This window comes from Tachysurus vachellii, chromosome 6 (assembly GCF_030014155.1).
Source record: "Tachysurus vachellii isolate PV-2020 chromosome 6, HZAU_Pvac_v1, whole genome shotgun sequence".
Taxonomy (NCBI): Eukaryota; Metazoa; Chordata; class Actinopteri; order Siluriformes; family Bagridae; genus Tachysurus; species Tachysurus vachellii.
The window spans coordinates 19,843,954-19,865,327 of NC_083465.1; the positions used below are offsets into that span (position 1 = coordinate 19,843,954).

Genomic DNA, 21,374 nt, shown 5'->3' on the forward strand with positions numbered 1-21,374 from the left:
AGGCCATGAGAAACAATATGTTATGGTCCAACTCAAGAGTATCTGTTTGTATACACCCGGTGTGGGTATCAAGCAAGCCTGTTTTGTCAGTTGATCTTGATTGTCAGTAGACTCAGGTGTGGTGTCTGCTTGAATGGACTGGACAACATGGTCTAATTACCCAAAAATGGAACATTTTGTCCTGAATAACTGTGAATATCCCTGTTTTCATTCATCCACAAAACTATGTTCAAACCTTTTCTTTTTCCTTATGGAGTGATTTCATGATTTCAGAGAGAAAATGACTATAACAAAAAAAGAAAGGTCATTTGCAATGATCCCGAATGCACTGTATGAGTTATACAACTAGGTCAGATTTAGAGATGACATCATGAGTCTTATGGTCCTGAATTCTGTCTTTCACATCTAGAAATGTGAACTCTCATCATCATTTCTGAATAATAGCCCATTTATATCCTAGAACCGCAACTACACTGGCATTAAAGTGATTAAATACACAATGAACATCGCCAACAAAGAAGTTCAAGAGTGGTGAAACAGGGTGTCTCATATCTGTAAAACAAGTTAAGAAATATGTTTTATATATAATGCAAATGGAGAGAGATTTAGGGTTAAAAATATCTATAAGAATCCCGTTTATAAAATTAGGAGAAGGATTGTGAAACTCTCCTAAAGCTCAAATTGTCCAATAAATAAATAATGTACTGAATTTAAATGTAAACTCTTATCATTCAACAGCTTTCATAATAATGTACTTCTTTCTTTAACAGGAGAATGTGTCTTTGGCAGATATCCTGTGTCTGAGAGACAGCTGTCTGTCTGAACAGGAGGTGTGGGCAGTGTGTGCAGAATGTGTACACTCACTGCAGAGCATTTCCTGCTCTCCGCTTTTTTACACGCTCTGCATCACCCCGGACACTCTGGCCTTTAATGCTCACGGCAACGTGTGCTTTATGGAACAGCTCAGTGGTCAGTAATCTTACCTCTGTGTGTCACTGATTGTTTGGGTCTAAAGGGCCTAGTTTTGTTGAACAGAACTTTTGGAGGTGTCTTTAAAATTGTTGTCCTTGCAAATTATTCTTTACAAAGCCTAGAGGCTGCTCTATAATGTTTAAAAAAGAACAATAAGATTTACTAGAGTTGCAGATTTAAAGTATGCAATAATAAAGGTTATATATTAATCATTTTGTCTTGTTTGCTGCCAGAGATTCTGCTGGCAGTAACTGTGTCTTTGTGCTGAAATTTGCAGGCCTATGCACACAATCCAGATAAACAGGAAGATCTAAATATTAGAAAGCAGGCAATAGGGTTTAAAACTAAATCTGAATCTCTAGGGTAAGGATTATCCATGTAGTATGGAGTACTGGACTTGCCACTTGTGTAAAAATAAAATAGATATAAAACAAGTTTCAGTAATTGCTTATTAGTTGAATTTACATCCTATAACACATATATTTTACCCATAAATAAGTCCAGGCTAGAAATTTCTTCAGCTGAAAATGAACCAGCTGTGGAAACATGGCTCATGAATGAGCAAATTGTTCAGCCAAAGGACAAAGCCCTCAAAGAGTGAACGCAGGCACAGATGTCTGACTTCCTCATTCACATCCTAATATACTGTATCTCCTAATTATTGGTCACACTGGACAGTGACAGTTGTTTTATTACTCTATCATACAAGATACACATACTAAACAGCTACAGTGGTGAACCAAAACCTTGTTTTATATGGCTCATTTCCTAAGAGAGAGAAGAATTACTTCCTAAATTCAAATGGTTATTTCCTAAATTCAAAAGGGTATAAAAATTTCCCCTGATAGATTATGATTATTCATAAGAGTCGATGTGGCACAGACAGAGAGCCAGACTGTATTTCTTCCAAGGATTGTTATCTGAGCAGCCCACACACTCGCTTAGACTAATCCATAGGTTAAACACTTTAAACTAGTCATTTGCAAAGATATTGCACCAACTACAAAACAACTAAAATAAAGACGATGAAAGCAATGAACAAGCCTTTTCTAATTTCAAATAAACATGTTATTAAATTTATATATTTATACTTAGACAATTTTGACTTTCATTTTAGGCTTAAATTTACTTTATTTCCACCACATTTACAGTTCAAGTGATCTGTTTTAACGTGTACTATTTGGATGACTAGTGGCTGTAGGTGTAGTACACAAGTAATGAAAATATGAATAGGGCTTTGTAGAGACAAAAATATCAAATAGCTTTTACATCTAGATGGTCAAATCCCAAATCATTCATTCAGAAATATCCAAGCAATTGAAAATACTTTGATTCTCAAATTACAACACTGAAATCAGCTGGAAGGTGATAGGAAGATCTGCTACCAAGAAATTGTAGCTTGTCAAGCTATGCACTTATTATGATTAAAAACAGTAGAGTATCTACTGTGACTTTCTTCTCCTTCATTTTCCTCCTTGAACATTTTAAGAGTGCTGGATTTGTAATATATCTCTCAACACTTCTTTGATGTAGTAGTATAGTGTTCTGTGGCCAGTGAAGACTCTGTGCTGTTTGCCTTTATCTTTCATAGTTGCTACATCTTTCATAGTTGAGAATATGCAATACAGTGCACCAAGGATAGCAAGAAGAAATGAGTCTGACCTATAAAACATGTCCAACTCCGCAGAACAGTCTGGAGGAGGCTGGGGATCCTCAGAATCTTTGGCCTACTTAGAAGAGGCTATGCTGCGGCAAGCTCCACAGCAGCCTGCACTTGGGTCTTAGAAAGTAATGTTGTGTGCCTGGATTACTATTTGGAGGAAATAAACCCTCATGTTCTACTTAGAACTACTTAGCAATGGTGTACTGTTCCACAGGTCCCAGGAACCCTGGTTATTTTACAGCAACACGATTGTCAAATGTTTTTTTAAATCTTAATTTTCTTATATGTCCAATATTTATGGATCATTTTTCTTTTTTCTACATATTGAGGATCCTGTATAGAGGGAAATGTGAAAAGTAAATGAAAGTCATCATTTATTTCACCTTAGTACTTTCAGGTGAAAATGACTGATTTTTGTAATGTACACTTTACTTTTGCAATAGACTGTTTATATTCAGAACTTTAAGGTTAAAACTTTGATTTAATTTTAGTTGATATTTAATGTTTAATCATTTCCCCAGATGACCCTGAAGGCTCCTTTGTACCTCCAGAGTTTGACAAGACTGGGAACACATTTGAGGTGACCTTTTTCTTTTATCTGACATTGATACTAGTCTGTTAATTTAAACTGTTATGGGTTTGTGCTCATTTAGTAAGAACATTATGACTAGGATTTTTTCAAACTATTTACATATTGTAAAGAGGGTTCCCTCTGGTGGCTGGAAGAAGGCGTGGATATTACACATATCTGTGCATTGTATTTTTATACATAATCTCAAAAATTGCACTACGTTCGATGTTTGATTATGGATGCATGGTGTTTGATGTTTGGCAGGAATCCGGTGCCTTACTTATTGGTGTAACAAAAAGATAAGAATTACACTGTCACTGTTGGATAAAATATATACAGTGCTTCCCAAATTCTGAAGTTATTGATTGATTGATTTATTTGTTTGTTTGTTTGTTCATTTGTTTAAAGCTGGAGATTTAACTATAAATTAAAAAAGATTAGTACTATGCCATATAACTATATAAATTAAAGTACATTTATGATATTGATCTATTTATTGGTAGCTGTAATGTTAACTCCTCTTTTTCAATGAAGCGTGTGTTGAAAGAATTTGAGTCTATATCAGCTTGAGTGTACACTGTCATTAAAACAACCAGGGGACATAACAAATACTAAGAGATTCTGAATTGAAATGAATTTTTTTTCCCATTATAACCTAAAGAGCATCTTTTCACATACCAGTATTCCTGTAAAAGAAAAGTGGACCATGACATGGATACAGACGATCATTTATGATGTCCTGTTTGAGTGGAGTGTACAGATAGGCACTCATTTGGTAGCCTAGATGAGAGAGTGCATGACCTGCCACAGATGATAGATACTGCCTGGCCTGGATGCAGGCAGGAAAATGGATGACACTGTTCACTTTTATCTGGATTTGTCTGTGCTCACTACTTAATGGCTTTAGGAATAGCAGGATGATATAACCAAAACAGAATTACGTGTGGGTGGTCTAGTTTCATGCAGGCATGACTAAGTTTCACACTTGGAATTTAGCACTAATATCAGTGTCTCGACAGTCACAATGATAATTTGGACAAAAAACATTTATTTCAAAGAAGCATATTTTTAAACTAAAGAAACCTATTTCCACTGGTAAAGATAAAGAGCTGAGTAGCACTAATATTATTACTACTTGTCACTACCTGCTTCTATAATCTTATCCTATGGCAACAACTTTTCCTCTGTTTTAGGGCCATGTGTTCTCGCTCGGATCCACACTTTCAGCTGCTCTGGGCTACAATATAGAACCAGAAACAGAGGTGGAGTTGGGCGTCGATACGTGTAGGTTGCTTGAACAAATGCAAGAAGAAAAGCCAGGAGACAGACCTTGCCCAAAGGTTTACTTTGTGTTTTGTATTTCCTATTTATTGTATTGGAAATAAATGATTTGTTATTAATGTCATCATGTATAATGGTGCTCTGAGCACAGTCTAATACAGACTTGTGAATATTTTAGAGGGTATAAACACTGAAATATAAACCAAACAACATTGTTCAAAAATGGATGCTCACTCTGAAGGTATTTGGCGCAGTATAAACTGTAGTGCAGCATCCACTATATAAAAATCTTTTTAGAGTCTTCCTTAGATTATTAGACTCTTCATTTCCCCCTTTTTTTTTTGTTCTTATAGAAAATGTCACTGTGGACTACACCTACTCCATCCTGACATTTTAGATAACACACTGAGTTGGAGCTGGAATGCTATGAATTATGTTTTACTGGCACATATTTAATTATCATTCATTCATCTTCTACCGCTTATCCGAACTACCTCGGGTCACGGGGAGCCTGTGCCTATCTCAGGCGTCATCGGGCATCAAGGCAGGATACACCCTGGACGGAGTGCCAACCCATCACAGGGCACACACACTCATTCACTCACACAATCACACACTAGGGACAATTTTCCAGAGATGCCAATCAACCTACCATGCATGTCTTTGGACCGGGGGAGGAAACCGGAGTACCCGGAGGAAACCCCCGAGGCACGGGGAGAACATGCAAACTCCACACACACGAGGCGGAGGCGGGAATCGAACCCCGACCCTGGAGGTGTGAGGCGAACGTGCTAACCACTAAGCCACCGTGCCCCCATATTTAATTATTTAATTATAAGAATGCTTAATAACCAATTATTTTTTGTACCCACACTGGTCTTTCTATTTTCCAACTCTCCCCTATCAAACTCTCCCACAGCAAGCATGCAGTCTCTGAGACATGTGAAGACACATTTTCTGAGCTTATACAGTCAATGCAGAGTAATTAGTATCATCACACAGGGGAAAGCAACATATGCCCTCATATCCACCAGAATAAGATAGTGTAGATACTTTAGGGTTCGAACCACTGACCTGGGGATGATATGGTGAACGCTTTTCTGCTGCACCACTAGTTCTGTTTACCAATTCATTGAGTACAGATACAACTTTTTAAATTTTAATATCTACGCTTGGTGACCCACAATTTGAGAACCGGCATATTCATATTCAGTTACTGCTTAATTAGCAGTTAGAAGTTATTCTGCACCTTAAATGTGTTTCTGGGATGTACCCAGGTTCGAGCAGTATCCTGAACAGCATAAAGTGGTTGCTAAAGATGAACGGATTAATAAAAACAGTCAACATTTCTTAGAGCATCAGTTTTTAATTATCTACTTTTAACTTATGTTTATGTCACATTTTGACTTACGTTTCTCTAATGCTGGTTTGTAGGAATGTGGTAGTCTAGTGATTAAGGTGTTGGACTGCTGATCAGAAGGACAGGAGTTTGAATCCCAGGTCCACTAAGCTGCCACTGCTGGGCCCCTAAGCAAGGCCCTTAACGCTCAGTTGTATAAATTTAAATACATTTTAAGTCACTTTGGTTAAGGGTGTCTGCTAAATGCCATAAATATAATGTTTGTGTGCTGGTTTCTCAAGCAGATCCTTGAGAGTGAACAAGAGAACAATCCTTTGATGAATGCAAAGAAACAGGAAATCACTTTTTTCAATTAGAAGTAGAAATAAAACCTAGACTGGTTTCAAGCACATTTGCTTGTTTAAGCACTTAGATGTTTCAGCTACAGTGCTCTTAATTGAGAGAGCTTTGCTGAGATCAGTGAATATTTCTGTTAGTTGTGTGCTGAGAGACAGCATTGTTTTTCATATGACCTTGGGATCAAGCATTTTTTTTTTTTTTAGAAAAAACACACATTTTAAAGCTTAATTATGATGCTTTCTGACTTTCAGCCAGATCCTGTCTATTCAGAAATCTCACAAGCCATAATCCATGCTGTAATGAAAAGCAAAGTAGAAGAGAATTATTTTTCTTAGAGGACCTTGTGGAAAAAATGTATAAGATGCAGATGCAGGAGCGAGCGAGCTTAAGACATGAGTGCATATTTACAAGGTGTTTATTAGGATGCTTTCTAGGCAAGGATCAAACAAGCAAATAGAAAAAAATAGCAGAACACAAGAGGACTACTAAGGAAACAGAGCAGAATGGCACAGTAGAAACACAATAGCTGCTAAATAGACAAACCAGACAGGCGTAAGCAAATAAACTAGAGAACAGCAGAACAGACTAAATAACTGCCATGACAGCGTGGTAATGAGAACAGGAAGCATTAGACATATATAGAGAAAGTGGAGTGGAAAAGCAGCACAATGGAGAACAGAGGGCGAGGGGAAAATTGGGACAGAATCAGGCGGATGTGACAGTGTGTTAAACGTGGCTATTGAAAAGTCCTGCAATTATAGCAAAGCAACAAAAAGCCATTTCTTTCAAAGACTAGCATACCTTTCAAATTGTTCTGTTTCTGCCTGTTTGATGAAAGCCCTGGCATTTCTGTACCTCAAAATTCTGTTGCATAATATCTCGTGTAAATGGATCTCAAATGCATTTTCAAACTGATCTCTCCCTCTCAGCTGAAAAGTTATAGATTTATTAATCAATATACTACGGTATCCAGCAATATGCCATTCATCTTAGTGTTCACTTCTTCACAGGTTATTCTATCTCTAGCAGAAGCCAAAATCACAGACACTACATCAAGAGCAGTGTGTCGAAAGCTCTCAGCCATCGGAAGAAGAGTACTGTCCATAGAATCAGTTGCAACTTACCAAGGTTTTACTGTCCTCTTCTCTCCAACTATAAACCTTCTACTGTTGTTATTGTCTTAATAGTGAAACAGATTTTTAATTTCATTGATAGATGAGTGGGACAAATCATATCATCACTTTATGGACTATAAAGGCTCGCGGTCAAGCTCAGTTGAGAACCATACATATGACCAGCGCATGGCCAGACATTATTCTTCAGAATCTCATGAAGATGAGGAGCATCTGGTTAAACAAAGGCGAAGAGCCTGCAATGGGTCCTTCCGCTCTGGGAGTGTGGATGGATATAACAGTGGTCCAATGTCCTATTCGTCTCAGAATAGCTCACCCATTTTTAGGATGAGCCAAGAGGTGAATTGGAGGAGATCACGGAGTGCCCTCAACCGCTCCTGCTCAATTCCTGACTCCAACAACCCCCCTGTGTTCTCAACTCCATCACACACAAACCTGAGCATGATGGTAGCAGACTTGTCAGAGATTGGAGGAGAGGAGAGTATGATGATGCAATGGGAGGACCATATGCCGAAGGAAACACACAAGAAGTCTGCACAGGATGAAGATTCAGGTGGAACAGAGGAAAGTTTCAGCCATGCTATAGACTCTGTAAATAGAATAAGTAATGACACCCTTGCTCATCTCAGCGTTGATGCAGATCCAGAATGCACAGGTCAAAATGTAGTTGGAAGGGAGGAAACCCCTGTGCTCTTCACACATGTAGATAAGGAGATAAACAATAGCAATTTGTGCTGTTCTAATCATATGACCAAAAGCATGCTGTGCCTCAATGAGGAATCTCAGGACGAGGTAAGATGTAGATTCAGAATCTGTGTTTTATAATGAGATATTTTTTCCCTTTCTTTGTGATTTGGCATATTAAGTGCTAAGCAGTTTATTATTGCACATTTGGATAACTGTTGTACTGGCTTTTATTTGCAGTGGGTCCCTCTGCGGAAACTGTTGTCGCACTGTACACGGCCGCTGTCTGTGAATGATTTGTGGGCACTGTGTTACACCTGCCTGTCTACACTGCAAACCTACACTGATTTCCCAGGTTAGTCCTCCACAGGGAATAGATGTATAGTGCTTCCTGGAATTAAAGGCCAACCCAGGAAATGTTTAGCATAAAAAAAAAAAAAATCAAACTCATACTTATTGGTTATCAGTATGCACAGTAATCCTTGCCATGTCAAAGAGTACATGAAGATTTAGGATGAATTATCGTAGCAACACCTTGTACTCTGGCAGTTTTAAACAGGATTTGTAGCAGCACTGAAAAAAACACCTGAAAGTAGCCAACTTTGTGCGTTTTCATGTGAAATGCATGTTTTTTTTTTTTTATTTGTTTTGAAAGATTACCTATGCCTGGACTCTGTGTACGTGGGCTGTGACGGAGAGTTGCTGTTCCTTTTGCCTAAAAACACAGGTACTTCTTTTCATAGCACACTGGTGAGCATGCAAACATAATAGACATGGATGGAATAATGGAAAGATTCAAATTTAATCATAAGTTAATCACAATTAATTGTGGTAAGTTATTCACAATTACATATACAGTGGCTACTCAGGTCATTATATTCATTAGATATAAATTAAAATTTAATTAGTATAATCTGTCAGTGCTTTTTATAGGATATCATGGCACACACTAGACTCATAAATGTGTCTAGACCTTCTCAATATCTGAGCTCTAAAGTTTAGGGTTAGTAGCCAATGGGTAGTGCTTAGGTTTGTCAATATGTAATAGTTCCAATTACATTGGAATAATCTTTAACACTCCTCTCCCACAGACTCCAATTAAACATGACGTACTATTCCATATCATATCATACCATACAATATATACTACATTTGACTAATAAAGAGTGACTAATCCCTGTCTCCATTGTGCATGCTTGGTGATCAACTGGTTATCATCTTTACCCTACCTGTATTTTTGCTTGTTAAGCTGCTCAACTGCTTGGTAGCTAACACTATATGTGACATTATAAAATTTGACTTATACTGCTGTCCCTTGCTCTCCTGTGGTTTTATTTATTTATTTGTTTATTTATTTATTTATTTATTTATTTATTTATTTATTTATTTATTTATTTTTTGTAATTGCCAGCTGAGTTTTCAATTTTTCTAGCATCACATAGATTTCTATCATGGAGATTTCTAATCCAAAGCATTACCTTACCTGGCTCTCTAAATTATAAACGTGATTTGGTAATAATAATTTGGCCCAGTCCATACAGGTCCAAGAGTAGTTTTTTCTTTTACTGTTTCCTGTCATTAAGTGGTTTGGAAAATGGTGTGTATGACAGAAAGACGTTTTGGCTTAATTTTGTTTTTTTTATTAGTTAGATTATACTGATTCATTGTATTTATTGTAAAATTAAATCTGGTGATGGGTATAACGTCTGAGAATGTCTTGGGCTTTAAGTACTAGGGCAGTGTCTGTTTTTCAAGGCTCATATTCAGTGCTATCTACATATTCAGTGCTACATATTCAGTACTGTCTTTTCTTTCATAATTTGTAGGATCCAACGATGTCTTTTATGTAGCTCCTGAATTCCAGGAACATGGTATTATAACAGAAAAGGTGAGTTTGAGTGGTAACTGTGTTTCATAGAGAATTGTCAGCTAATGCTTTTTTTAACTTTTAAATGCTAGAGTTTGCAAGTAAAATGTGTTTTGTTCCTTCCTAGGCCTGCATTTATGGAGTAGCAGCTATTTTGTGGGCCACAGCTAAATTTCATTTGTCCCCCAATCAGAAGCTAGCTATGCCAAGAAAACTCAAGAGGCTCCTTCTTGAGATGGCCAAAAAAACTCCTATTGAAAGGCCATCTATTGCTATGGCAAAAAAGGTAATAAACAAATCTAAGTTAATTGCATGTGTTTAATATATTTCTTCATATGCTTACAGTATATGTAAATCATATTAATCATATTATAAATTAATATTAATTTAATCAAATCATATTAATTAAACAGGTTTTATATAATTATATCCTCATATATCATTGAAGCAGCTTCAATTACAAAAATAAATGTATAGATACAATGGTTTAAATATTCATATTTCTCTCATGCTGCATCAGATTTGTCGGGATTATCTGTCACGTCAGGGGACTGATGCTGAGACTGTGTGGACACATCTAATCAACAGACTTCATAGGGTATGAATTAGCATGTAGGGTTTCCAGGTACCTTAAAATATCAAATTAAGGGAAATACGAAATCATGTAGAATTCCTCATTAAAGCTGTAGTCAGTTCATTTTAAAATGAATAAATAAAGTAAAAAAATAATTTTCAAATTTATTTTTCAAATCGTGGTATACAATGATACCAACTGTTTATAACAACACAAAATACCATACAATAATTTGAATGGCTTAAAGGTTAATCTGTAAAGAGCACTGGCTGCAGCTTTTATAAGAAATGCTCCATATACCCCCTTTTGGCAGCTTTTTTTTTTAAATTTTTTATTTAAATAAATAAAGAAAGAAAAGAAAGAAAACATTTAAAAAGTGTTAGCATCACAATCTGCTTGTTCTTGTTCAGGTCTTGTGGTGTGTATACTTTAATGTTAACACAGCATGAAACATCATAGATTATCATAGAAATATAGTAAATATAGTAAAATAATATAACAAATAATTTATCATATGGAGTGTTCCTAATTTGTATATGATTTATTTACTGTGTAAACTGATACTTACACTTGTTTTCCTGTGCAATTTTAGGCATCCCATAGGATTAATAAAGAAGAAAGTCTCCCAGATGTGGGCTCATTAAAAAACACATCTACACCTGAGAGGAAAACTGGTACATTTGTACTCTGACTCTTTCTTTACTGGTTAAAGCTCATTACATTCTGTATTAGTACATGAGGAGTAGCTAATCCTTCTGTAGGAAATATAAATTTATCTGCTTTGCCTAGATTTAGATTTTTTTTCCTCTAATCTAGTAAATTTAAATTGGTTGAAATGCTTTTGAAAACCCAAATTACTTTGTTCAAGTTTGATTACATTGTGGTTGGACCCCTGCTGGAATGGAGATCTTATAGATTATATCTTTCAATGTAGAAATCTTTAACTATACATTATTATACGTTTAATAAAACATTTTAAATCTTTATTTTAAATATTAAACATTTATTTTCTGTATAAATACGTGTTCCATTTCTTTATGTTGGTGTTTGCAGGTTTCATCCCTCTGGGTCATGATGTAAGGTTGGCCCCTGTATCTGGTCCTCTTCCCCAGAGCAACTCACTCTCTATGACAGCAAGGCTGCCTGAGGCTTTTACTTCTTTAGCGACCCACTTTACTCCTATAGTAGTGGCTCAGGAGGATGTTGAGGAAGAGGAATTACCTATCCCTCAGCCAAGGATAGACAGGCAAGACACTGCATTTTACTTTATGGTGTGATGGTAACAAGTAAGCTAATTAGTTCCCGACCCCATAAATGAACAATTGCATGCTAGCCAAGCTGACATGAAAAACATTTGTAGTCCATAGTATAATTTTGCATTTTAAATTGTGCCAAATCTTAATGTGCATTTTCAAAGTGTCCCCAGTGAAATCGGAATTGAAAATGAGGTTGAGGACCTGACGACTGACACACTACAACTTCAAGAAAATTGGTTGCAGGGAGAGCAAGAGGATGACAATTGCTCATCCTTGTCTAGTAGCACAACTGTTTTTACCTCTTCACCTCACACCGACCTCCAAACAGCCTATCCAGTGTCAAACAGCCAGACTCTGCCAACCTGTCCTAGCGTCTCATGCTCTGCTGGCATTTACAACAACTTCCTCTTACAGCAGGACCCTCAGAGTGGTCGCCTGACACTGTTTCCTGTTCACGTAGCTGTTTCTCAGCCAATCACAGGCATAGATCTTAGCCTGCAATTGAGAGCAGATTCAGAATCTGACTCAAGAACTCAAAACACTGGGCATGATGTGTATCATGTAACCAAGAATGGAGAATCTGCTCACCATTTCACATCTCCTTACCACAAGGACAGCAAAAGCAACATTTCAAATAATAGAGCTTACCTGAATATCACTGAGCCTTCTCAGAATACCAGGGTATTGAGCACTGTACAGCAGAGCCAGCCTGTCCTGCAGCAGGTCATCGGTCTTATCAGAGAGGAGTTTGCCTTTGACTGTTATCTGGATAATGGACCAGAGGAGCTGGTAATGGGTAATTGAATTATGTTTTTCTGATTAAGTCAGCCATGTCTTCATGCAAATGCTGAGAGCTTTCTTGTTTGATAATAGAGCTAATATTTCAGGGCATAGTGCTCTCTTGTGCTTTGCTGTGGAAATTAGATTAGGGCTTTAGATTCTCAAGCATAATACCTTTTTTATTGCTTTAAAGAAAATTGGCTCACATTTCTCAAGCATATTAAGCATCTTTTTAATTAAGCATCTATTTAATTAAGCTGTAATTACATCATTAATTTTACTATAACTACACTATGACCAAAAAAAGGGTACAGTTAATTGGAGCCATTGCATATTTTATTATTTGATGTCAATTAATTAATTAATTTATTTATTTATTATTATTATTATTGCTGTTGTTGTTAATAATAATAATAATAATATTTATTATTATTATTATTATTATTATTATTATTATTATTATTATTATTATTATTATTATTATTACTACTACTACTACTACTACTACTACTACCATTTTCTTCATTTTTTTATTTTAAATGGGATTTTAGCAATTAATTGATTCTCTTGTAACCTTGCTGTGTATATTGGTCATTTTTATATTCTCTGTTTCTAGGAGAGTACATTCTTTCTTTAACAAACCTGCACTTTGAGACCTTCTGTAGAGCAATAGTGGAGAAGTTCGGTGATCTCCACTGGGATAAAGACCTGCTAGGATTGCTGCACTGTCTTGTCAATCAAGATCCCTCTTTCCTGTAAGTAGCAGGTAACTTATTGCATGTGCCAGACTTTACAAAAACACTTTTTTAGGTTAACTTATTTATTGTCTATTGTCTTTAAAGACAGTACTGGAATATCAGTATTTGATTCAGATCATTATGATAAAACTATTATTTTATTATTGCCAAGCTATTCAGGTCACAACCAATAGCAGACACTCACTTTTTCTGTATATCAACTTTAGAACCACTTAAATTGGTTAGTTTGGTTGTGTTCTATGAATTTTAATTTACTCCCAATGAGAATTGCAGAATACATACTTAGGATACTGAACCCTCCTCTACACCATTCTACTCATCATTAGCATGCATACTAGAATCATTTCAAAAAGCACTTCACCCAGTCCTTATCCAAGCTAATGGGTCCCTATTGTAACACAAGAGCCTGGGCTTAAGACTGACAAGAAGACACAGGAGCTTGTTTCAAGGCTTGGAGGGGTTTGTAGAAACCAGATGTATACATAGAGGAAGCCAGATGTATTAACAGAGGAGAGAAAACCATGCAGATGATGCTGAGCCTGTCTATAATTTGTTTCCAGAGGGGTCACATGAGGAAGAAGAGTTACAAGGAGGGTGTGTAGCATAGAGGATAGAGCATAGTCAGACACAATAGGCCCTTTCTGCTGGATGAATCACATGACACTCAGGCCCTTTTCTGTGTAGGCTTAGAGGGCTGGGATTATGAGATGATGGAAGGAAAGAAACAGAGAGTAAAAGTCACAGTTCTGTTTCTCACTGAAACTGCAAACGCTTGTAAAGAGATTTCTAGGGATTTAGGATGGATGCCAAGAGAATACTCGAGTGGCATGTTACTTGCTTTCTAACTGGTATGTTTTGCTCTAGTTACTGGTCATTATCGTCAATTAGCTGTTATTTGTTTCTGCTTCATTTAAATGGAAGAATCCTAATTTCTAAACAAAACTGCAATAATAGTCATATAGTCATATATATGCAGGTTATTATTTGTGTTCAAATTGCTTAGGTTTGTCATTTTGTCCTTTGTCAGTTTTTTTTTTAAATGTGTTAAGTCATGCTCTGCTTTATATAACTGATTGCACTGTTCTGTGGTCTGTGCCAGGTACGCTGTATTTTACATAGTTTTTGTTGACATTTTCAATTACTCATTGATTGGGCAATCAAATGCCTACAATTAATGTATAATTATATTCCAAGCACCTAGAGAGTCAAAGTCCTGGAAAGTTATTTGCAGCTTTAATAGTCATATTCACCCATCCTTGTTTTACACTTGAAGAAATGAACAAAAACATATGTTTAAAATGTGCTTTAGTTGTGATTCTTGTCATGTCGCCACCCTGTCTTATCATTGGCAGATTACCTGATTGTGTGTTTTGTATCAGTTCCCTACATGTTTTTTTTTCTGGTCTTTGTTTTTGCCCGCCCATTCTCTAATCCCCACTAAGGACTTTACTAAGGATTATTCTTTGATTAGCCCTAATCTACACTATGCTAAGCATATAGTTTTTTCCTCCTGTCATCTCATAAGTGTTTTTGTGGTTGATTATTAGGCATTTAAATCTACATATAGTATGTGTGTAAGTCTGAGGTATTGTTTATAGGATAAAGCAGGTATAACTAGATGTCTGATTCTTATGATGTGGTGATGCCAAGAAGAGATCTTAATTCAGTCCTGATTGAACCCTTTTTGAGAAACCTTTTTGAGAAGTAGCCTTGTAAAGGAAGTGAAGACCTGACAACAGCTTTTGCAGATTTTTGGGTATCTAGAGCTGTCAAATGCCATTACAACCCACCGCCTCACCCAACCAAGGGGCCAGCCTTCATGCAAGACTTCTGGTGATTTGCCAGGTTTGAGGAAATAAGATACTAAAAGCATGTTTTGGAAATGAATACTGGTCTTTAGTTCTATGCTGTGTATGTTGAGTGAATGTTTACATTAGCCTGCTTGAATTTGGTGAGGAATTTGACATGACAGGCCAGGGGCGTATCACCTGCTGGAGATTTGAAAGACCTGCACTTCACTTTTCTTTTTCTCTTCATGTTTTTTCCTTCTCTCAGAGCATCTGTTGAAGACCCTTTATCAGAGCTGGAGGAAAGGTCACTGACATCACCCCTGAATGCCAAGAGGTGTGAAGGAGAGAAAGAAAGGAACACAGAATGCAGTCAGCTTGACCACAATGCAAACAAGTGCCATGTGCCAGAAGAGAGAGAACATAAAGCAACTAGACAACAAATCAAAGAAGAAACTAAAGATAACCAAGGACACATAAGAACGAGTAGAAGAGGAGAAGGAAATACAGCTAATGAGATCAGGAACTTGCAGAACGAGACTCAACCAATCACAAAGTGTCATTTTAATGACAGTGCAGGTAGGTGTGGCAGCAGTGACATCTGTCACGACTTAAAGGTCAACCTAAGTAGGTTTTTTAGCAAGAGGATGTATTTACATCTTTGTGATTTGGATTAACTGTGGAGTAACGCTATAAATGCACCAGTGTTCTGTTAGATGAACTTATAATGGATGAAATGTTTTCACTACTGCCAGACACACACAGAGAAGCCTGAATGCTTCTGTCTTACTGAAAGTTTCTCTGGAAACACTTGGAAAGTGAACATTACTCTTCTTTCTCTTCCTCCCCCTTTTCCCCCCATGTTCTTAAAAAGACACTTACATGATGTTTTCTGTTCTGTTTGCATATCATTAATAGTATCGGTTAGATAACACCTGGATAACAACCCATCATATCGTAGTGGTACTGTACATCAGATCACAGTTTTAAACACGATAAACTTGCTGTTATTTAAGAAAGAAAATGTCTTGAGCTGCTTGGCAGTGTTCTGCGGGAAGACATTTATGTAACATTTATGACAGGAATCTCTAGTGCAAGCGCTTTGTAACAGTAACAGGTAAAACTGTTCCTCTTCAGCCACAGGCAGTCTAAGTACAGAATGTTGTGTTTTGACATTGCTTTGTAATATATTCTCTATAATAAGGTAATTGATAAGAGCAAGAGTAATTGTTAAGTTGTTCCACAACAATAAATATAACTTTAAACTGACAAAAAGTGTCATGATATAAACAAACGTAATCATTGGAAATTGCAGTACTGTAAGATTGACAAAACACTTGTTACCGGTTTGGAAAGTATTTAGGATATCACACAAGTTAAGTTTAATTTTTTTGTCACACACACTTCAACACACTAATCCAGATTCGTTTTGCTTTTTGTTCTAGTTTTGAGCGAACTCAGTATGGACGTGGAGAGCAGCAGCTGTCCAGTAGATGGAGCTGAAGTGTGTACGTGTAGTGATGATCCTCTGTGCCAGCATTCTGAACTGGGGGAGAGTACAGACACCCAGCTTTCCCTGGACTGCTCAGATGCAGAAATGGATGATTCTGACTCAGTGATGTCAGACAGGACAGTGTCCTCTTGCTCAGCCTTTCAGGGCCCTCTGTGCCGCCCTACATGGGCCCTGGCTCTGTACGGAGAAGACTTCTTCAGCCAAGAAGTGGTGGAGTATGCTTACAAACTTGGCAGTCACACTGACTCACCAAGCTTGGACGATAAATCACAGGTAGGACCTACAGTGCAAGATGACTCTGTTATAATAACCTGTTGTGGTTAAATATAAAATTTTGCTGGCTTTGTCTTCTGTCCTAATTGTTTTTTAAATGTTTGATTAATGCTAACTGTACTAAAAGGAGCCACCATTCTTAGACCAAGAATTTTACCAGGTATGTTTTATTTAATTGAAATAAATAGTTTGCTCCAATAAAATCTATTCTTTCCATATGACCTTAGTATTATAAGGATCTGTCCTTCATATATTATTCTAAGGCCATGGTATGTTAGGCAAATTATTTATTATATTTATTTTCAGTGCTAGAATTGCTAATCAAGGTTCCCAGGCATTTATTCGCAATATTTTCTGTGGTCAAACAATATGATCATAATATACATATGATGTGTGTGCTTAGACTGTTACTGAAAGAGCTGAGTGCTTTGATTATTATGATGAGAGCTTTGAATGGCTCATCGGTCAGACAGTAAGAACTCTACGGGAGGACAGAAGCTACAACAGAGCGCCACACACACACCTCCTGCTTCAAAGCACTAGCCATCAATGATGTTACCATAGTGAAGGGTACAGATACAGCAAAGCGCTGAACACAGATTTAGAACTCTTGACCCAGTAACATACCGGTACCTGCAAACACATCTTGCTCCTTGTGTTCTCTTTTAGGATCACTGTGGATCTTTTAATGCTGGCTGTTTCTTACCCCACTCTGTGTTCTAAGATTTCTGCTCAGCCTTATGGACTGAACTGCTATTTTTTATGTGTAATTTCCTGTAGGAACTTCACCAACAACTGATGATCGAGAGCAGAAATTTAAAGAAGACCAGAAACTTTTACCAGAAACTAATTCAGCAACAAAGGAAAACTAAAGGTATGGCAGATTGTATCATAGAAAAAGGGCAATAATACTGTTTTGTATAATTTTTAAAACATGATGTTTTTTTTTTTTTTTTTTGCAGGTTCAGAAGCAAGGGTGATGCTCTCTAAACTGAGGGCCCAGTTTGATGAACTAAGAGCTAAAGTAGAGTTCCTTGACTCTGTAAGGCAATATCTCCAGGTAGGTCCTTAAAGATTCCTTGTCACGTGTTTTTTATGCTTGTCACATACTGTATTGATAAAACACACGACCTTCCAGTTCTAGTCTCTAAAATAGATAGGCTATTGAAACAATTTTGCAATTACGAAAAAACCTGGAACAAGAGACAGATCAGATGCTGTGGTATTATTTTATGTGGTATTGTGTTTTATTTTAAAAATGGAACACACTTATTACTCACCAACCATTGTTCTCTGTATTGAAATTAATAATCTCTGCTTATCAGAGAAAACTCAGTGCCTGTTACAAAAGCACGGACACTGAAGACTCCTTCCATGAATGTTAAATAAATAACTTGGAAAAGAAAGCTTCAACATATCAATGATTATATATTCTGTATAGTTAAACATGTTAAATAACACATTTTAATCTTAGATTAACTCCCTATTAACTCCCTATCCTATTACTATAGAACCGATTAGGGTATTAAAACGAGCACATTGACATAAGCCTGTGTTTTGAATTAAAGCTGTAATTTTTGTCAGATTCAAGATGTTATAGAAAATTAATTAGAACCTCCTCACCAAACAGATTCGAGAATTCAACAGCATGGTGGTATATTATAAACCCTGGGTAAAATGGTAGGAATTCCAGATAAACTAAACATCTAAATATTTTGGATATAAACATTTTCTAATTAAATGAGCAAGACCTCATATAACACCTGATTTGTTATGTAGTCTAATTCCATTACAAAAGTATTCCCATGTTGCATCAACACCATAATCTGTTTTGCAACTTAAATATACACCCATAGAGAAATTGCTGGTGTGAATCAAATTCTATTGTGATACAACTAATGACTACCGATATAACAAATATAAATATAAATATATATAGATGTGTTGCTTAGGCACTCTGACATTTAAGTCAGGATGTTGCCAGAACATTTCTGAATTAGTTCTTTAGCAAGATCACTTTAATTACTTATATAAATGTGATTACCCAAGCCCTGTACCCTGCACTGTAGTCCAGCTCATACATTGACCATAATGATGACTTATGTCTTTGCCAGGTGTTGTATGTAGATCAGTGGGGTTTGCCACTCTCTCTGCTGCCCTCTCTGGCTTCTTCTGGATCTTCTAAAATAGACCTTAAAGATCGAACCGAAGATCCAACCATATTGAGTCTGGTGTGTGAGCAGCGCAGAACAAGAGGTTGCTGTCCCGTACTGGCTGGAACACCCAAAGGCCTGATGGCTCATTTATATTCCAGGTAGAGTAGAAAATAATTGAAGTAGTTAGAGTGTTTTTGGTTATTCCTATGTTTTCATATTGCTTTATTAGCTCATTCATATTAGCTTCATTAGCTCCTTATATCACAAATGTTTCTTGTAGTAAAACCAACGGTTTTCAACAGTTTCTTTCCTTTTCCTGTATACTTGACTTATTTTCGATTACAGTGTCTGCATTACCTTAATTTTTATGCCTTATAGAAGCATTTACCTTTATCATTATGTTCATAGTATCTTATCAGTAGATAATTCCCCTAAAACAACATCACATTAAAGCTCCAGGAAAAAAAATCTGAACTATAATATAAAGCAGGTCAATAGGTCCTGGATGTCCAGACAGTGCTACAATTTTCATATTAAAATAAAACCAGACATCTTTAAGGGAGCTCTTGTGATTGAATCTTACAGTGTTTTAGGCTAAAATATTGCCTGCTTTATATATGTTTTGCTCTTCCTTCTCTACATGTCTTTATATAAATCAAATTTCCCTGTAAACTACTGTAAACTGTCTACTGTAAACTGATATTAAACTACAGGAAGTTGCACAGTCCAGTACACACCCCCATACACATCAACAAAGCTGTCATGGAAAGAGTCAGTAACTTGAAGTTTCTCTGTGTACACATCACACTGAGACTATCATTAGGCCTGCCTGTCAGAGAAACTCTATTTCCTGTGGAAGCTCAAGAAGTTTAGACTGGTTCCTTTACATCCTCACCAACTTCTACCACTGTACCACAGAAAGCATCCTGACTGGTTGCATCACTGTATGGTATGGTATATCCATAAGGCTCTCCAGAAAGCACTAAGGACAGCAGAGCACATCATAGGTAACAGAGTCATACAGGACATATGAAGAAAGCTCACAAAGCCTATTTTCTCCAGACAGGTTCTTAAATATACTGTGGGATATTTCATTTTTGTTCCCACTGACACTGAATCATTTTACGTATCCACCGTACAAACGTAAAATGACACTACTGACCTTACTATTGCAGCCCTTTGACTTGTGTACACCAAAAATCTTTTTTCTCTCATTTCTTATTTATTTATTTATTTTTGTATATTGTGTTGTATTCATATTGTAAACTACACAGTCAAAGGTGGACACCTGACAGTCACACACATATGTGGTTGTTTCCCAAATGTGGAAGTACAAATTTGTCTAGAAAGACTTTGTATGCTTAGATTTCCCTTCACCAAACCTGTTCCAGCATGACAATGCACCTGTGCAAAAACCAAGGTAAAGACATGGTTTGCCAAGGTTGGTGTGGAAAAAAGTTGGGATGCTGCACAGAACCCTGAACCTCAACCCTACTGAACACTTTTAAGATGAATTGTGATGTTAAGTGGGGCGCTTTATTTTTCTTTTTTCTTTTAGTACTTTCCTAGTCAGAGTTTTGAAATTCTGATTTACGATCTTCAGTCAAATGCAGCATAAGTGGTACCATGACAGAAATGTTGATGTCAACTTTTCTTTCCTTCGCTGACAGAAATGCTTTTGTAGAAGGATACATCCAACACTTTCTCTACACATACCGCTACTTCTGTACTCCTGAGGAATTCCTCCAGTTTCTAATGGACAAGTTTAACAGCTCTGTAGTGTAAGCATCATGACATGTCAATACCTTTAATTTTGAGAAATGTTAATTAATAGTTTATTACTACCATTGGCTATCCTGCTGTCTGTTATAAAAATATGCATACAGAGCCAACAAGGACTTCACTACTGACAGCGCTAAGGTGTACCATCGCACCCTGGACCTCTTAGAGTATTGGATTGAAGACAGCCGATCAGTGGATTTTACCTTCAGCGCCTCCCTTCAAACAATCCTCGACAACTTCCTCACATCTGAGGTATTTCAAGGCTGCATCAATCATCAGTTTAACGCTGAATCACAACAGCCTTTCATGGCCCTCATGATTTTTGCTAGTCTTTTGTCTTTGTCAGAGAATTACCAATGCAACTGCTGTTGTTTTGTGGCTGCAGGTGGCTCCAGTGGACAGTCGTGGAGAGAGTCTACTCACCATGCTACAAAACAGTCCCAAAAAGAGGCGGGGATGTGGGGTATCAAATCGTGGTGAGAGTCCAGCCAGCGGAAGGGAGGATCTTGATGTTCAGTCAGTTCAATCCTATTGCAGGAAATCTTCTGTTGATGATGCAGCAAGAAAGGTCAGCATGATAGACCTATCCTCATTTTCCTTTAAAAAACTAGAGTAGAACTTTTAT

At 36.9% G+C, this 21,374-nt stretch overlaps 1 protein-coding gene across 1 annotated transcript in view; it reads left to right on the forward strand.

Annotated features, from left to right (window-relative positions):
* The window catches only part of LOC132847464 (kinase non-catalytic C-lobe domain-containing protein 1), a 33,017-nt gene that overhangs the window by 3,336 nt on the left and 8,307 nt on the right, over positions 1–21,374 (forward strand). Inside the window, exons 2-23 of the mRNA XM_060872763.1 lie at positions 771–969; positions 3,157–3,215; positions 4,400–4,546; positions 7,197–7,314; positions 7,402–8,111; positions 8,244–8,358; positions 8,659–8,730; positions 9,830–9,891; positions 9,998–10,156; positions 10,391–10,468; positions 11,037–11,118; positions 11,498–11,690; positions 11,862–12,496; positions 13,097–13,235; positions 15,294–15,604; positions 16,471–16,811; positions 17,592–17,685; positions 17,774–17,871; positions 18,926–19,125; positions 20,638–20,748; positions 20,854–21,001; positions 21,135–21,317. Coding sequence (XP_060728746.1) covers positions 771–969; positions 3,157–3,215; positions 4,400–4,546; positions 7,197–7,314; positions 7,402–8,111; positions 8,244–8,358; positions 8,659–8,730; positions 9,830–9,891; positions 9,998–10,156; positions 10,391–10,468; positions 11,037–11,118; positions 11,498–11,690; positions 11,862–12,496; positions 13,097–13,235; positions 15,294–15,604; positions 16,471–16,811; positions 17,592–17,685; positions 17,774–17,871; positions 18,926–19,125; positions 20,638–20,748; positions 20,854–21,001; positions 21,135–21,317 — 4,254 coding nt within the window. The remainder of the gene's footprint in view (positions 1–770; positions 970–3,156; positions 3,216–4,399; positions 4,547–7,196; positions 7,315–7,401; positions 8,112–8,243; positions 8,359–8,658; positions 8,731–9,829; positions 9,892–9,997; positions 10,157–10,390; positions 10,469–11,036; positions 11,119–11,497; positions 11,691–11,861; positions 12,497–13,096; positions 13,236–15,293; positions 15,605–16,470; positions 16,812–17,591; positions 17,686–17,773; positions 17,872–18,925; positions 19,126–20,637; positions 20,749–20,853; positions 21,002–21,134; positions 21,318–21,374) is intronic.